Source organism: Bos grunniens, chromosome 4, assembly GCF_055505025.1.
Source record: "Bos grunniens cultivar Pamir isolate PY7600 chromosome 4, Bosgru_T2T1.0, whole genome shotgun sequence".
Lineage (NCBI taxonomy): Eukaryota > Metazoa > Chordata > Mammalia > Artiodactyla > Bovidae > Bos > Bos grunniens.
In genome coordinates, this window is record NC_141168.1 from 77,224,007 (window position 1) to 77,241,680 (window position 17,674).

Below are 17,674 nucleotides of genomic sequence, written 5' to 3' on the forward strand. Positions count from 1 at the left end.
TGGAGACAAGAAGGCTCAGCAGAAGCCCTTGCGTGGGCTGTGGCGCTCTGGCTCTGAGCTCAGTACATCTTGTGCATCTACCTTGTGTGCTGTGGTTCACACTTCACACTATTGGTTTCCATTTAGGGTCTCAAGTGATGTGCTGCAGTGAATAATATTTTTATACTACCCCAGCTTTCCAAATGGCTCTGCCATTAGGATGGGAGACAGTGCTAACTACAACCCTTGCTCACTAATAACAAGGAAAGAGCAGCAGAAAAAAAGAAGATGGTTTAGAAATACAACCACCCATTTAAGATGTTATGAATTACATGTGCTTTATAATCCCAAAAGAACTCCACAATGAACGACAAAAGTGCAGGATAAAAGCCATAGATGTGAAAAACACAATGGTCCATTTTTGATCAGCTATGAATTATAATTTCATTTCAAATAGAGTACTAAAAACAGTCTTGTAGCCTTCCTTCATTATGCTATTTAACTGGCCTGTGGTTGCTCTTGATTGCTACCTTCAGCACGAAACTCATTGCTTATTACGGATTAATGCTTCCTCATTTCTCGAAAGAAAAATTGATTGTGTGAGCTCATTTTGAAGAAATTCCAGAGGAATTTCTGTTCTAAGGAGGTCCTACCAGAAGGCACATTATACTATATGGGTCCCTCACTCTTTTACAATCCTACGTTTGAGTGATGTCTTACTGCAAAAGAGTATGGACATGTTGTACCTCATAAATTGTTTATTTATAATAACCAAGGTTCAATGTGAAGAGAAAAAAGTTTGAACAACTTCAGTCATAATTCACCTTGGGTTCCTACTAAGGGACACAATCATGAGGGAAGAGTTTCAGGGAACAAGGGGTGTTCTTCTCTCTCTCTGTTTTCACTGGCTTGCCTGCTCCAGCTTCTGAGATTGCAGTGTGGAGTGTGTTTAGGAAATGGCCCCATGAGCTGAGGGGACAAACTCTAAAATACGTCTGAATTAGAGAAAAACGAAGCAGCAGGACATGGCCCTCATTCCTAAATTATCAAGTTCCTTGGCATGATCATAATCTTATTTTGTAAGATTCCAAAATGAGCCACACTCATTTCTTTGGGAAGCACTTTGTATTCCCTTGCATTAAGAAGAGGAGCCAGTATGGCCATTCTTCTGCAGTTATGTGAGTACAATCTGTCTTAGGAGCAGAAAGACAGACAAAGTTAACTCTTTTTTGGTCCTGTGATTATTGTGACGACGAATCTGATTTATTCTCTGTGATAAGCATGAGAAGTTCTCTTCACTTAGATTAGTGAAGCCTCACCACCTACTTTTTCTGCTTAGTTTGCCATGCTCTGCACTTGTACATTTGCATAGTTTTCTGGGTATGGAAGGAGTTCTCTGGGTGTTGGGCTACCAAGACAAGTCACTGCATACGTCTTTACCTCAAATTGGGGATAAAAGATGTATTCAGGGAGCCAAATAAATCAGTTTAAAAGAAATTATTTATCTGATTAGGCTTTAAAATTTGTATTCACAGCCTGTATATTTAGATATATGCTTTTCTTGGACAGTAATGAGGTCTATCTCTTTAACAGATTGTGTAGTAAAGGAAAGTCATATAATTTATCATTCAATGAGGACAATCTGCAGTGTTAAAGGGAGCTATTAATTATACCAGGACAACACAGAGCAGGGCTCTCCCAGGCAAATGGCATGCACAGTCACCCTAGATAGTCTTGGGGTAAGTAGGACATTATAAACTGTCTCCTATTATATTAGAAATATGTGGTTGAAACATGATGTAAACACATATAGAGAACAAGTGGCAGGAGGAGATGGGAGGGCAGAAGGCAGGAAGGACCTTCAGAAATAGTCTTTTCCCCTCAAAGTCAGAAATGGTATATGGAGCCCAACATTTAGAATGTTCACATACAAACCGACACAGTTCAAGCCTTTCATCTTGTGACTGCAAAGAAAATTAAAGTCCCTCTTTCATGAAATTTATGGAAAAAAGACAGAGAAGGGAAAACTTAAAAATAGCATGGCTTATCTCATTACACAATGGTGGGTATTTTCCTCTGCTTTCAATTTTAAAAAATCCAAGTAATGGAAACAGCAAGAAATCAATTATCAACAGAGACTGTTACACAAAGGAAAGTGAGATTTATGTAAAAGACTTAGATAGGGATGAGGGTGGGTAGATTTTTGCTGTTTTCTGGGAATTTCCAGTAATAATATAGGGTGTCAGCACTTGAAAAACTAACATGAAAACCCAGAAACCCCACTGGTCAAAATTTCTTTTGGAACTTTTTAGGCATGGTTCTTCTAGTATGTTTATAAGCTTATGTGGAATGAAGTTAATCAGGAAAATTTTTCTTTTTGCGTAGAGCTTGCCAGTAAGAACTAACAAGATTTTGATAGTTAAAAGATGTTTAATGCAAGACATTCTTCTGATTAAATATCAATTCTGAACATGGAACGACCCAGAGGGATGGTACAGGGACGGAGGAGGGAGAAGAGTTCAGGATGGGGAACACGTATGCACCTGTGGCAGATGCATGTTGATGTATGGCAAAACCAATACAATATTGTAAAGTTAAAAAAAAATTGCAACACACACACACACACACAAATGATGGGTCTAATTGTCTAGTTATATTTAAACTATTATCTGTACCAACTGCAACATTTTGCATGTTGAAATACTGATAACGATTCGCTTACATAATAAAATGTCATTCAGAAATTGCTTCTCTGTTTGTGTCCCCACTTTCACCATAAGCCTCATGTGAGTGGAGATCATGTCTTGTGATTTTCCTCTCATGGCGTGCCCAGCCGAGTTCCAGACACACACTGTGCTTCAAACAGTCTTGTGGATTGATGTGGAGCCTGGGGCTGCCACCTCTGGGCACTCTGCCTGACGCTCTGCATCAGAGGCATTGCCTGGCCTGCCAGATGGAAGAATCTTCTCTCTCTCAAGTCCCATGTCATCATAAGATCTTATGAGGACCCGAGGTGTTTCTAGCTTTTCCTTACATAAGCATGTACCTGCCATGTTCTGTTTCCTGTGGCTCTAGTATCCTATGGTTGTCTATGTTTATTTAAAATCACAGTATGTTTCCTCCCAGGAATACATCTTTATTAAGATGTCCTGTGCATGCACATTAAAATGTCAGCATAATCTAATTATGAGCCAAATGAGGCACAGCACCATTTACATCATTTGATAAGTTTCCATCATTTGCAGAGGACTAGTAATTTGAATCCAAATACTTCTTGACAGACTGGATGTAACAAACATTCTGTAGCTCTGCAGAGTAGAAGCTTGTGGGTGCAGGTACACTCTTTTATTTGGTAACTGCAACCCAGTTTTAAACATGAATTTTAAAAAATCTGCTCAGCGTTAGATTTCATTGTAAAAGAGGATACCATGAGGTCATTACAGGTCAAGGAAAATGTGAAAAGATTTGGTTTAGACACTTTGGTTAGGATTCCCTTCCATACTTTCCTTGGTCCCACTGATTTTCCTCCTAGGAAACAGTTCGGAGGTACAGAATAAAAGGAGTCGTACCTAGATATTATGCATGGAATTCAAAAGGATAGAGTGGCTCAATATGGGTCTTTTGTTTGGATGCATACATTTTACAAGGGTTAAAAAAACCAAAACTATTAGAAGATGATGAGAAATACTTCCTCTGTTCATTAAAAGAATGCATTTTTGGCATTTTTCTAAACATTTAAAAGAGATAATGAGACTTTTTCACACTTGGAAACACGATATGGATACAGGGCAAAGGTCTATGTGAAGCTGAGAAAAGCAAAGCGAACTGATCAGCTGTCCAGAGATTAGAGAAAGTGGTGCCATGTTTTTGTTTTTTTTTGTTTCCTTAATCTTCAGAGCAGAGGTTTTCTTTCCTTGACATGATTTCTGTGTTTCATTCACACTCCATTTAGTGTTACAAAATAACAGGACAGAGAGAGAAGAATGGGAAAGAAAATGGCTCTTTTGGCTCCTAAGAGTTGTGACCCCGAAAACATCATTGTGTCCTTGGAAACATTAGAGAGAGCTGAGAAAACAAGACCAACGCGGTGGGGAAGTGGGGGCGAGGAGCAATGAAAAGAGGTCCCAGCAGAGGCACGGGCTGGGCTGACAGAAGTGCAGGGGCATGGGCCGGGCAGTCAGGATGTTTGTCGTTCAAGTGGCTGCAGACACAAAGGGGTACAGAGCTCCCGGAGGAGGACCGAAAAAGAAAGTCACGGAGGTTAAGGCAGATTGCTTTGCGAGGTTTGTCACAGGTGAGGAGTGGAAAGGCAATGAACAGAAGGAGCATTGCAGGGGCTGGATAAAGAAATCAGAATTTGTTCAGGGTTAAAAGAAGGTCATACACCATTCCTTTCCACAAAGAGTATTAGACACCATAAAGAAAAGACAGAATAAACAGCAATGCTGCCTTTGTCTTGGGTAATAAAGCTTGCATTGGTCAGGAAACCACAAAAGGATGGAAGCAAATGACTAAAGAAGGGCAACAGGAGGAAGCATCTCTTGACATTCCCTAAATGTAACCACAAAATCCAGCAAGCAAGGACAGGAGGATATGTTCCCCCTTCTGAGTTAGGACTTCTGCTGTATCCTGATCTCTACTCATTTACACTTAGTTTTCTTATCTCCCAGTTAGTGAGAGCAGAACATAGAACTCAACTTGGGTGTCTCCTCATGGTGCTAAAGGTCAAGCAGGTATTTAATAAATACTTGATTATTGAAGTAGAAAAGGTATTAAGAACTGTGCTGAAATCATTCCTATTTTTTCAGTATAATGACCGTTAACACCATGAATTCATACTCTGTATTACACAGTGAAAAAATTTATTCTATCAGAGCAAAGACATTCTAACTACAGAGCCCTTTGAAAACATTTTAGTTGTTCAGCCAGAAGGAGAAAAGTGAAATACACTAGCCCTGACACAGCCAATTATTTTTAAAAGGGTGGCAGGGTGTTGGTGGCAGGGGGGAGGTTCATTTTGATGAGAGTGATTTCTCAATGGCTTGCTGTCCTAACTAGTTCATCAAGTAAAATTACTTTTACAGAGAGTTGTAGAGGATGGGGAAAGGGTATTATGTCTACTTTCTCCCTGACCAGCTGGGCATATAATTCTCAGCCCCTGAGCTCATCAAAGAGTAAGCAGATTTGAGATCCTCTGAGATCACACACAATTTAAAACTTGCTATTCATGCTTCAGATGATAAAGGTGGAAAGAAGACACTGGTGGAAAACCGAAACAAAGGAAATCAGCAGACTGTAAACAGGAGCACCAGGAACCAAGCACCGCTCTATAGGCTAGTTTTCTCAAGCCATTACTCAAGTTCATATCATACTGTGTATTTCCTTCATAGATTATACATTCAAGCCATTTGGATTCCTGTTCTTTAACGTTCAAAAGAGATGACCTGTTAGGTGGTGAAAAATGGCTCAGTGAATGCATATGCAATATTAAAAACCTTTGTTTTCTAATATTTATAAAGTGCAATGAAATGATTTTAGAAGACTTTTAAATAGGGTGACAAGTGCCTACACAATATTTTATGACTCAACTTTCAAATGGGCCCCAGTGCATTAAATGAAGCAGAAATTTCAGGTAGAAATGATTGGCACCTGCTCTTTGCTTCTTTTAGAACCATTACTTTCACCATCATGAGTTGGAAGGACTTGGTTGACATTTTAATCACATTCCTAAAATCTTCAGTGACTGCATTCATGCTCTAAGGAAATCTATGCTTTAGACTAAGATCAGATTAAACATAAAAATCCTAACTATTTCTTATTATCTGGTGGCTTAAATAAAGCTAGTCGTCTTTCTCTACTGCCTACCCTTTGCCCCCTTTCCCCCCACATTCCTGATTTTCTTAAAGGATTTAGGGAGAAAAAGGAGGAAACAAAATTTAAACCCAAAAGATATGAGCTCTTTTTGAGTTGACATAGATTTTTTTCTTTTTTAAGGAAAAGTTTAGATCAGCTGGCTTTACTTTAGAGATAGGTTTTGAACCTCAAAATATAAAAATCACACCAGATCATTCCATCCTCAATAAATCCCCTGGCAGGGCTTCAGCTATTTGTAATACGCTCTTGTTTTATGTGGCTTTCACTTACGCCTACTTTCATAAATGGCTCTCGATTTCTCGTAGAGCTCATATGGGTCAGGCTTCCTTGGGTCAAAGGCCTCTGTTGAGTCAGGAAAGGAACTCCTGTGAAGGGCGGGTGGGAAGGGCAGGTTCTGTGGTATGGCCGGAGCAGATAAACTCGTTTGAGGACTGCCTTGGTTCTCCCATCGGTCCATTATCTGTAAAGCCAAAGAGAACAGAGAAGATGACTGACGATGAACTCTCTTTCTTGCTGTTTCCCTTGTCACACACCACAGCCCTCACATTTAAGTTCAACTTCCTTGTCCTGCAGACTTTTCTTTTACAAAACATTCAAAACTTCGGTATAAGTGCCTTGAAAGAAAAAATTCTATTTCTATGTAATAAAGCACCATGGATGGTTATAAATACATGTGTTGCTTGACTTTTGAATGCAAACTTTCATAACCTTGTCACCTACCAGCTAGTAATTTTCAGCGAATCACTTAATCTCTCTGAATCTGTTTTTTTCTCCCTATAAAATAAGACACTGTATGTATTTCAAGATAATTTATCTGTAAGTGCTTATAACTGTATGGTATTGTTCCTTTTCTAAGATGGCTCCAATTCATGAAACCGTTTTTACTGAAGAAGAAAATAGTCTGCAGGTATTCATTTGACACCTATACACATCCAAACCATTTCCTATACTTGAACATTCAATCACTTTCCTCATGGTTGGTAAGTAATTATACAACCCTTTAGGGTTTGAGTTGTTCAAAGTCTTCTATGAAGCTTCATTTACTGCTGATCTAGTGGTTTCTTCTCCAGAATGCTGCTGCTGCCACCATCATGATTTATTAACAATCTGTAGAATACTTTTTAGTTCACCAAGTTCTTTCATTTACATTATCTTCTTTGATCGTCACTATGGCCCCGTGAGGTAAAGTGAGGACTCATTTTTTTTTATCAAGGAGAAAGCCACATTCACCAAGATCACCTGTTTACACGACCAACTTAAACAACCAATCGATTTCTCTTTCAAGCTCAACTTCAGCTTTTCAGTTTTGACTAAACCTGTTGTATGTAGAATGAGATTATCTTGTTTGAGATTTCAAACAAGATGCCCTCTTGTTTGAAATTTTGCACTGAGTGTAGTCCTCGGGATAAACGTCACTTTCTAGTGGGGCATGGCGGCTCTCCAGCTGATCCTCTTTCTCATCTCCACTGATGGTCCCTCCTCTCATTCCCTAGAACCCTACAGGTTCTCTCCCTTGCATATTTTCTTTCTTTTTCTGCTTGCCAAGTTTACCTATTTTGTACTCTCCCATCTCTCATCTTCATTATACCTGGCTACTAGATTCAGATGAGGCCCCTCCCTCAGAAGGCCTTTGCTGACCATTCCTGATCTGGTTACCTGTCCCTCCCGGGTGCTCCCATGGTACCCACTACCCACCCCTCACACGCAAGTGTAATTGCAAGTCCACCTTTGTCTCCGCACATAGATGACGCTGGGGACAGAGATTGCGGGGGACATAGTCTCTCTCATTGTTGCATTAGCAACACACAGCAAGTACTCAGAAAATGCAAATTTAGTGAATGGATGAAATCAGTAAAATATGGTCACCTGTTCTTTCTTGAAGACCAGTTTTGATACACACTATTTTGAGCTTGGCAGGATTATAACTTTCTAGTCTCTACCGCACTGCTTTTGTTTTCATAACAGCTATTGTTTGGTTAGGGCTTCAATGCCAGCTGTCACCTATCAACAATATATGTTTTAAAGCTGGAGAGGATGTGAGATAGCATATAACACAAAGGTCCCTGTGACCCACTTATGTACCTAGGATTGTGGCAGGGGTTGGACCATTCAGCAAACTGGGCAAGAAATGGGTCACTGACCCTTCTCTCAGTGCTCCTGGAGATAAGGCCTGAATATTTGAGCTTCTTTGAAATTCATATATTGACATTCTAACACCCATGGTAACACTGCTAGGAGGTGGAGCTTTGGGGAGATAATTAGGTCGTGAAGCTGGAGCTTTCATGAATGGAACTGGTGCCCTTATAGAGGAGACCCCAGAGAACTCTGTAGTCCCAAGACCCAGGTGAGGTTACGGCCATCTAGGAGGTGGGCTCTGACCAACACTGAATCTTCTGGTGCCTTCATCTTGGACTTCTAGCTTGCAGAACTATGAGAAATATATTCCTGTTTTTATAAGACACCAATCTATTTTATCATAGCTTTCAGAAGAAACTAAGAAGACACTTAGCTTCATTTTAATTTGTTTACTTTATGGGCTACTGACCAAGATTTCGTTTGAACAAAGGTTCTATAACTAACAAAGATGGAAAACCCCTAGCTGAGTTCAACTCCCTAATATTAAACATGATCTCTAGGAGCACAGAGAGGTCCAGCAGCTGTCAGTGCCCGGCCCTGGGTCAAAAACAAATCTATATCTATAATGGGAGTCCTTTTTTTTCTTTTAACATAATAATACATTGAGGGGAATAATTTGTAAATTTGCTCAGAGTCTGGCCAATTTTCTGCTCAGTGACCCTTTAGCTCCCATTTAGTAAAAATCTTTAAATATGCACTTCATAATTCACTTGAAAGTAAAATTTGCCTAGGAAGCCATTGTAGGTTCCTTTGGTCATCCATTCTCTGTGCCTGTGCTCTGACAGGAAGACCCACACTGTGGCTAAAGGCATATTCTTTTTTATTTTTCATTTTAACTGACTTCAGGCACCATGTGGGTGCATTTTGGCTGTGACTTTCTCCCTTCTGTTTCTAAACATAAGATACTTAATTCTAAAAAGTAAATAAATTAGAAATATGGTCTGAATCACTCAGTATCCCACTTGTCATCAAAGGGCTTCAGCAAATGTCCATTTATTTCTTCTATCTTCCACGGAGGGTTATCTGATTCTCCCATAAGTCTTGCTAGTATATATATTGTTCATGTACAGTCACTGGAGCAAACATGCTTCAGGTGAAATATTAGTATTAAAAAACATTCTTAAAACTAGAAAATAAATAATGCTTTTGGCACTGTTTAGGAAAGTTTCTGTGGCAGATAGAAAAATTCTACAATGTCTACAGCACTGAGATGGAGAAATTTGTTGAGTCCAGTTCATGCTTAGTAAAGCATTCACAGTGTCTTGCTGTGACATTAATCAACCCTCGAGTCACTCTGTCAGGGATTTGTAAGACTGTAGAGCAGATAATCACAGTGCCCATGAAATTACTGAAAAAGAAGACTCATAGTCCCTCACTCCCCCACCCTCTTATCCAGTCATTTGAAGTTCAGACCTAGAAGACCATGGTGGAAACCCCCTGCTGTGGGATCACCGCCCCCTCCACCCCCACCCCCCAACCCCTGTTCTCTGGAGCTGATGTGCTGATCTGACAGCATCTTTTTTTTTTTTTTAACTGAAGGATAATTGCTTTTGCAGAATTTTGTTGATTTCTGCCAAACATCAACATGAATCAGGCATAGGTATTAAGGGCTTCCCTGGTGACTCAGACAGTAAAGAATCTGCCTGCAAATGCAGGAGACGTGGGTTCTATTCCTGGGTTGGGAAGATCTCCTGGAGAAGAGAATGGCTACCCACTCCAGTATTCTTGCCTGGAGAATGCTGTGGGCAGAGAAGCCTGGCAGCCTACAGTCCACGGGGTCGCAAAGAGTCCGACATGACTGAGCAACTCTATTGACTTCCTAATATTTTCTTAGATACCTTGGTCTCTGCACTTTTGCCTTCCAGCTGGGTTACCTTGTACTCACTAGTTCCTCTCAATATTCATGAACCACCTAGACTCTTACCCCAACTTCTTATTCCACTTAATGTCTTCCTGGCCTTGACCTCTGAAGAGCTGTGTTACCTGCCAGGCGTTTATCTGTCAAAAAGACTTCTGATTGGAACTTTCCACAGTCCTAGCTGTGTCCTTACCTATGCCAATATTTATAAACACTTCACTAGAGTAAGGAAAAATGGAAACCAAATTGTTTTCTTTATCTGGGAGAAGACTTGTATTTCTATTCTCCTTGATGAATGAGTGAATGTTTTAACTGTATGAAAATATAGTCACTGAGATAGCAGTGGACAGAGTAGACATATAATTCACGATGGGATATCAAAGAGTAAAACAGAAAAAAAATCGATTATGGTGTGGTCAATTTTTTTAAACCCACCTTCTGATTCTAGGATGCACACTGAGAATAGAGAGCTTGTGAACAAGGTAAGTTGTCCTCCCCATGAAAACTAGGAACTGCTTGCTACCTGTAGAAGCTAGGATAGTCTAAACACACTTCCTTACTATTTTAGGGCAGGGCTGGGAGATGAAGACATTTGGCTTGATTCAGTACTTGGAGAATGAACTTGTATTCCTTCCAGATGAAGAGAACAAGAACCCACTACAGTTGGTGTATTACTTGTTAAACAGAAGTGGCTCTCTTGATGTGGATTAGTTTTAGACGTGGATCAGTAGGACAGAAGAAGGTCAGAAAGTGACACAGGACCAGGAGAAGGGGTGAAAACATTTCCTTATCCTGATTAACAATGTCATCAATCCTCTTCAAAGGAGAGAGTGCATAAATCCAAATACTGTGGGTATGTATTTATATATTTGTTTAAGTAAATAGTTTTGCAAACTATGTTTATTCATTGAGTGATTAATTTGTTAAGAGTTTATTCGTGGAAAGTCTGCTTTCTAGAATGACAGTAGTTTATATTTTTGAGCATGTCAGAGGCTCTGCTTTAAGCACCTTACATGGATTAAGTCATAGACTCTTTACAATAACCATGAGAGGAGTATTATTATTATCCCCATTTATAGATGAACTTGAAATACTGAAAGCTTAGCAGCTAGTTGAAGGCAACCTAGCTAGTAAGGAGAAGCACAGTTTGAACACAGGCAGTAAGCCTTCAGAGCCTGCACTCTAAACCATTTTACACATGGCCTGTCACCCGAGTCCCTAATCTGAAGAGTTTCTGGTGGATGCACGGAGGACATTACACTGACAATCCTCTATCTTCATTTAGCTTAGGACCTGGAAGTCCAAGTCCTACCTTTTGGAGGGATGCCTGGGTTCAGGATTAACTTTAAACTGAGTTCTATGAAAACCCATTTTTGGAATTATTGAGTGTGGATGTAATTAGTGTAATGACAGCAGATACTATAATTATGCCAATGGCATTATTTGTGTAAATGTGGTACATATAAGGAAATCAGTAGATTATTTAATTGTAGCACCGTGATGAAGTTGCAAGATTCCTTCTTAAATTAGATAAAGATATGTGTAACCACAGAACACAGATTTTTAACTCTGGTGATGAAAGGAAGGAATTATTCAGATTTTGGTCAAGGCAAAACAAATTTCATTTTAAGTATTTTTAAACACTTCTTTTCAAAATCACACGTATCACTAAATACTTTAACTAGGCTCAAAGAAGACTAGTTTTCTCATCTGATATACTCTGTGGACCAGATGAGCTGAATCCCAAATAAAGACATGCTTGGTGTAAAAGTTCTGAGAGCATGGGCCTCTCATCACCAGCTCCCAGTTTTCTCATCTCTCTTTGAAAGAAACCTGGACCTCAGGCATACTCCAGAGCTCAATAATATTTTATTTTCACATGTCTTCAAATGATTTTAAAGCCATGTTATTTAAATAAGCCAGTTATTGCACTTGAAAAATATGCAAAATCATATTATGTCCATTTCTCAAATGAAAAAACGAAGCACTTAAATATTCCTTCAGTAAAAGGGGGAAAATAGGAGTATAAAATTAACCCAAGAAGTCCCTACTCACTGGCCAAATTAGGGGCCACTGGTGTCAGAGCTACTTACTGTGAGAGGAAAGAAAAGTAGGTGGAAGACGTGATTCCCTGAGATTTTGAGTGTTTTTTTTGTTTTGTTTTGTTTTGTTTGTTTTGTTTTTTTGTTGTTAACTTGAATCACTTTGCACAGCTCTCTTCCACTTCTGGGTTTTAGCTATCTCAGTTAAGGTTGGCTATTCTAACACAGCATAGAATGGGACCCCAGAAAGCTAGTCCCAGCTCTTGGGACTTGGACAAACTGGTTTCAATCAATGGCAAGTAAAGATCATCTCCAGCTGGGAAGGCAACTTGGCTAAACTTGTATCACAAAAAGATTAATAAAATACCAGTCTCCTACATTAGCATCAACCTTTCAGGACAGCTGATAAAGAAACTAGGCTCAGAGAGACTAGGTGACAGCAGAGATCACCAGTTTCTGAAAATTCAGAGTACCACTTTGAGTGACTGTCAGTTATGGTGGAAAAACACAAATTTTTTCACAGACACACATGTATCTGTGTGTCTTTGTTTAGCTCTGTATGCATTAAAATGTAAATATAAACACAAATATATATACAGCTAAATTTCTTGAGGGTCAGATTTAATTTGTAGGTCAAGACATCTGGGTCTATAATTTGTATTGTTTTAAAAATTCAATGCAGTAAGAAACTATGGTATTTCTGATGGTGAAAACAAAGGTTTCTAAAGAATTTTCAGCATACCATACTGAACAGTGTTAATGCTTGTTTTGTAAAAATGTAAAAAAACAGAATAATCTTTATAGGAAAGCAAGACAAGTTAGTTTTTCACAGAGAATTTGTTCTTTTGACATCAAAAATCTCAAAGGAGGAAGGGATTTTGAGGTTATCCAGTTCAAATCTTACTTAGTGAAATTGTAATCTAACTAGTAATAAAGAAGAAGAATTTCAACTTACAGGCTTTGGGGTTTTCCATGGAGAAAAGAAACCTGCAATAAAGAAAACAATATATGAACTTTGAAAATACATTCCACTACCACTTACAGGTAGCATGATATTAAGACAGCCGCAAGTACTTTATATAAGTTAATAGTAAACAACAACAACACATTCTGCCTGGCTGCACAGTTTTTCTTCAAAGAGAACAATTTTATTGTATTATATTAATGATTCTAGGAATATTTCTTTATTTGGAAGCTGAGGATTCTGAAGCCCAGCGATGGTGAGGAACTGTGTGGCAAAAGATCAGTCACTTTACAAGAGCTAAGGCTGAGTCATCCCTCGGGATTTCTGTGGCACAGCCTTAGCTGTGTGTGGATGTGGGTATGGGTGTGCGTGGGTGGGGTGGGAAGAGAGAGAGAGAGGGGGAGAGAGAGGGAGAGAGAGGGAGAAGGAGAGGGAGAGAGAGACAGAGAGAAAATGAGAAACAGTGAGGAGGGTAGAGAGGGACAGACAGAGAGAATATAGATAGAAATTAAGACTTTTAAAGGTTAACACCTGTGATTAGTATAATAAATAATTCTGCTTTATGTGGTTAGAAATCAATCAACAAGCCTTCATTAATCCTACATTTTTAAATAATGTATATACTTATATCATGAATAGATTCTACTATAACTGTATATGAGCCGTTTCTCCCACTGACTTCTCTACAGCATATATATATTTTATTATCCCTGTGCCCTAGTGACAACACAATGTTTTTCATGAAGAAGCAGCTAAAAATGTTTGTTAATTGAGTGAATCGTGTATCATCAAAGACAGGAATCTTTCAACTCATTGAGCTCTTTCAATGATCACAAATGGTGTGACGGTTGAACTGACTTTGTTTGATCTGAATGACCTTTAAGATAATTAAAAGTAAAGGACAGATTAATTCCTTTTTCCTTTACTGTTATTATTTTATCATACACTGACCCCAGCAAGCCAAAACACAAGCCAAAATACAGAACAAAATTACTTTCTTCTCATACCATCTCTCCGCTCTTTCAATGACTTCACTCATGTTAATATTAGGTGGTGTCTGATAAAATGCCCAATAAAAAATGGAATGTTGAAAATATGCCACGTAATGCTTATTACCTTTAAAACTTGGACTGGCATAGAATGGGCCATGGTTTTCAACTATTTCCATTTATAGGAAATATCCACAGAAAACTAGACACACACTTATCTAGATGCTGAAGCAATCCAACTCAGGTACAGTATAAACACTAATTTAAATACTACTTGCACCTCAACACAAATGTTGTAAATAGCTGATGCTGCATTTTATGAAAAGAGTGAAAGCATGTAAGCCATCATATTCCTCAAGTTTCCTTGGAACACAGAGTTAAATTTAATGCTGAAGTATAACAACTATCTTACCTAAGGAGATGGGTGGAATTGGCTTACTTTCTTGTATACTCTGTATGTATGTTCTTATTTCTCTTTCCAACTATTAAAAAAGTTCTATTTAATGTGTGGCTTGATTATAATTTAATTGCAAGGATTTAATCACATCCTTTTTGATAATAGCTGAGAGTGAAATTACAGATAAATAAATATATTTATCCCTGACTCATTCTGTAATGTAAATGTAATGTAAATGCTAATGAAAACTATTTGACCAATAATTATAAAAGTGAAAAGCATTGTGACCTATTGGCCAATTAACTATTATTCTCATTGAAGGATAAAATTTATTTTCTGTTTCATGGAACGGTCAGCAATGGTTCTTTTGAGAAAAGATGTCATTTATACATTCTCACAATGTTCAAACATTCAGTGATTTCCTCTGCTTTCTCTGTGTTCCTCCTTTTTCTTCTTCCTGCAGTGCCAGAATGGATTTTGAGTATTTGCTGCTTTACATTTGCTAGGTGCTGGGAGTTTCTTAGATTACAGATGTATTGAAAATGATTTCTTTTTATGGGGCTCTCATCTCCACATGGGGCATTATCTTAAAAGATGATTATTCCTCCTGTGGAAAATGTATAATCATGGGACCTCTTGGCAGCTACGGTGCCAGAACTGAAATGGCATAATAGGGACATTGGTTAAGATAAGACAAGGAAAGAGGGCCATTTAATTGGACCACCTGTCATCACTGGCACATTGGCTTCCTCTTCTTTTGAGGTTGTTTTATTCAGTCTGACCTCAGACTATTGGCATGATGCAGGACTTCTCCACTGTGCCCATTATGGCAGTTTCTGAAATATGCCTAATGCTGAGTTGTGAGGAAGAGGCTTCAATCTCTGAAGCGATAGCTTCACTTTCTGAGTCATTGTCAGAAAGAAGCTGCTTGTTTCAGAGTAAGTAATGTTAGGTAGCAGAAATAATATCAGAATAGATTTCCTTAAAAATAAATAACTTACGTGAGTCTTAGAGTTCCTTTGGCAAATTAGCAATCATGCTATAAACACTTAAATGAAGATGAACAGAAAACATTTATTTTGCAATACAACATTGTAAAGCAATTATCCTACAATTAAAAATAAATTATATAAAAAAATGTATGTATAGAACAGTCTTATGAACTCTGTTGCAGAGGGAGAGGGTGGGAAGATTTGGGAGAATGGCATTGAAACATGTATAATATCATGTATGAAACGAATTGCCAGTCCAGGTTCGATGCACGATACTGGATGCTTGGGGCTAGTGCACTGGGACGACCCAGAGGGATGGTATTGGGAGGGAGGAGGGTTCAGGATGGGGAACACATGTATACCTGTGGCGGATTCATTTTGATATTTGGCAAAACTAATACAATTTGTAAAGTTTAAAAGTAAAATAAAAAAAAATAGTGTTGCAATGGAAAAAAAAAAAGATACGTAACTCTTCTTTAAAGATTTAATTGGTTGGCAGTTTGCTGTTCTGATAATTGTGTAAATAAAATGCAAAAGAATAAAAAAAGAAAAGAAAACATCTATTTGGGGTATACCCAATTTGGCCCAATTAATTGACAAAATCATGTTTTCTACATGATTAATCTCCAGTTTTCTGCTCGGCTTCATTGGAAGAGCTCCATAAATACTATAATAGCATGGGTCAAATGATGCAGGTCAAATGCTATAATAATGTGGGTCAAATGATTATAAATGTACAATAAATTTTTGTAGGGATTACACCTCTAAGAAATCTAGTCTATTGCAATTAACATAAAATACCCCCAAACAAAATAAGAACTTTTAAATCCTTATTTCTGGAACTTTTCTTTTTTTGAAATCATTCTGGCCAAAATAGATCACAGGAGGAAGACAGGCTTGGTTTGTTGAGACAATTACTTTTGGGTGTCTCACCACCTACACTCAGGGATACAGGATGAGGAATATAGATAGCTTTTTCTTAAGCCTGTCAGAGCTGATAGTCCTTTTTACAAAGGCAAATTCATAAAAAAGGGATTTTTCTTTAAAATACGAATAAAACTTGCTTTATATTTCAGTTTATTTCTGGCCTTTATTTTCCCTACTTCTATAGAAAGTAGAATATTATAATTTTCTTATAGAATTAAAATTTATTTATTTTATTTATTTATTATAATAACTTAACTTGTTTTCCATACTGATCATTTATTGAAGTGTGTTGAGATCCAACCAGTCCATTCTAAAGGAGATCAGTCCTGGGTATTCTTTGGAAGGAATGATGCCAGAGCTGAAACTCCAGTACTTTGGCTACCTCATGTGAAGAGTTGACTCATTGGAAAAGACCCTAATGCTGGGAGGGATTGGGGGAGGAGGAGAAGGGGATAACAGAGGATGAGATGGCTGGGTGGCATCACCGACTCAATGGACATGAGTTTGAATGAACTCCGGGAGTTGGTGAGGGACAGGGAGGCCTGGAATGCTGCAATTCATGGGGTCACAAAAAGTCGGACACGACCGAGCGACTGAACTGAACTGAACTGAACTCTAAAGACAATAAAAGTGAAAGACCTCAAGAAACAGTTATAAGCTAACTGAAACATGAGTAGGGACATTTTAAAAAGGAAAAAAGTAAGAGAATAAATGGGAAAATTTAGATGCAGCCAATAAGGAAATTTCAATGCATTTAATATGAAGCAGAAAATTAAGTTAGATCTCTAAAATCTGTCTTCTTTAGAACAAGAAATAAAGTTAAAATATATTTTTAATTCCTCATGTAAAAGCACAATTAGATGGGCAGAGAAACAGAAACACAGTACAAATAGCTTAAACAGAAATTCTGACGCTTAAAAATGGAAGAGGAGAGAAGGCAAAACCAGTTTCATACTGAAAGTTAAATCAAATTTACATATCAACTAAATACAATTTTAATAATTATAGGACTATGGTTGCCCAGTTAAATATGAATTTCAGATAAACAATGAATAACTTTTTAGTATGTCCTGTAGACTGACTGCATGAGACATACACTGCATAGGACATACTTACATTAAAAATTACTTGTTTATCTGAAATTCAATTTAATTGGGAAGTCTACATTTTCATTTTCTAAATTTGAACACCCTATATAGGGAACATTTTATATAAGAGCACCGAAGAATTAATGCTTTTGAACTATGGTGTTGGAGAAGACTCTTGAGAGTCCCTTGGACTGCAAGGAGATCCAACCAGTCCATCCTAAAGGAGATCAGTCCTGAGTGTTCATTGGAAGGACTGATGCTGAAGATGAAACTCCAATACTTTGGCCACCTCATGTGAAGAGCTGACTCACTGGAAAAGACCCTGATGCTGGGAGGGATTGGGGGCAGGAGGAGAAGGGGACGACAGAGAATGAGACGGCTGGATGGCATCACTGACTCAATGGACATGAGTTTGAGTGAACTCTGGG

General features: G+C 38.2%; 1 protein-coding gene across 22 annotated transcripts in view; it reads right to left on the reverse strand.

The window, feature by feature from the left end:
• Nucleotides 1-17,674, reverse strand: part of MAGI2 (membrane associated guanylate kinase, WW and PDZ domain containing 2) — a 1,472,356-nt gene that overhangs the window by 197,016 nt on the left and 1,257,666 nt on the right. For 17 of the 22 annotated variants that reach the window (XM_086397095.1, XM_086397093.1, XM_086397091.1 and 14 more), the window contains 2 exons: nt 12,845-12,876; nt 6,124-6,313 (listed from right to left, as the gene is read on the reverse strand). In XM_086397095.1, coding sequence (XP_086253221.1) covers nt 6,124-6,313; nt 12,845-12,876 — 222 coding nt within the window. The remainder of the gene's footprint in view (nt 1-6,123; nt 6,314-12,844; nt 12,877-17,674) is intronic. The other 5 variants (XM_086397092.1, XM_086397103.1, XM_086397109.1 and 2 more) reach the window with 1 other exon arrangement.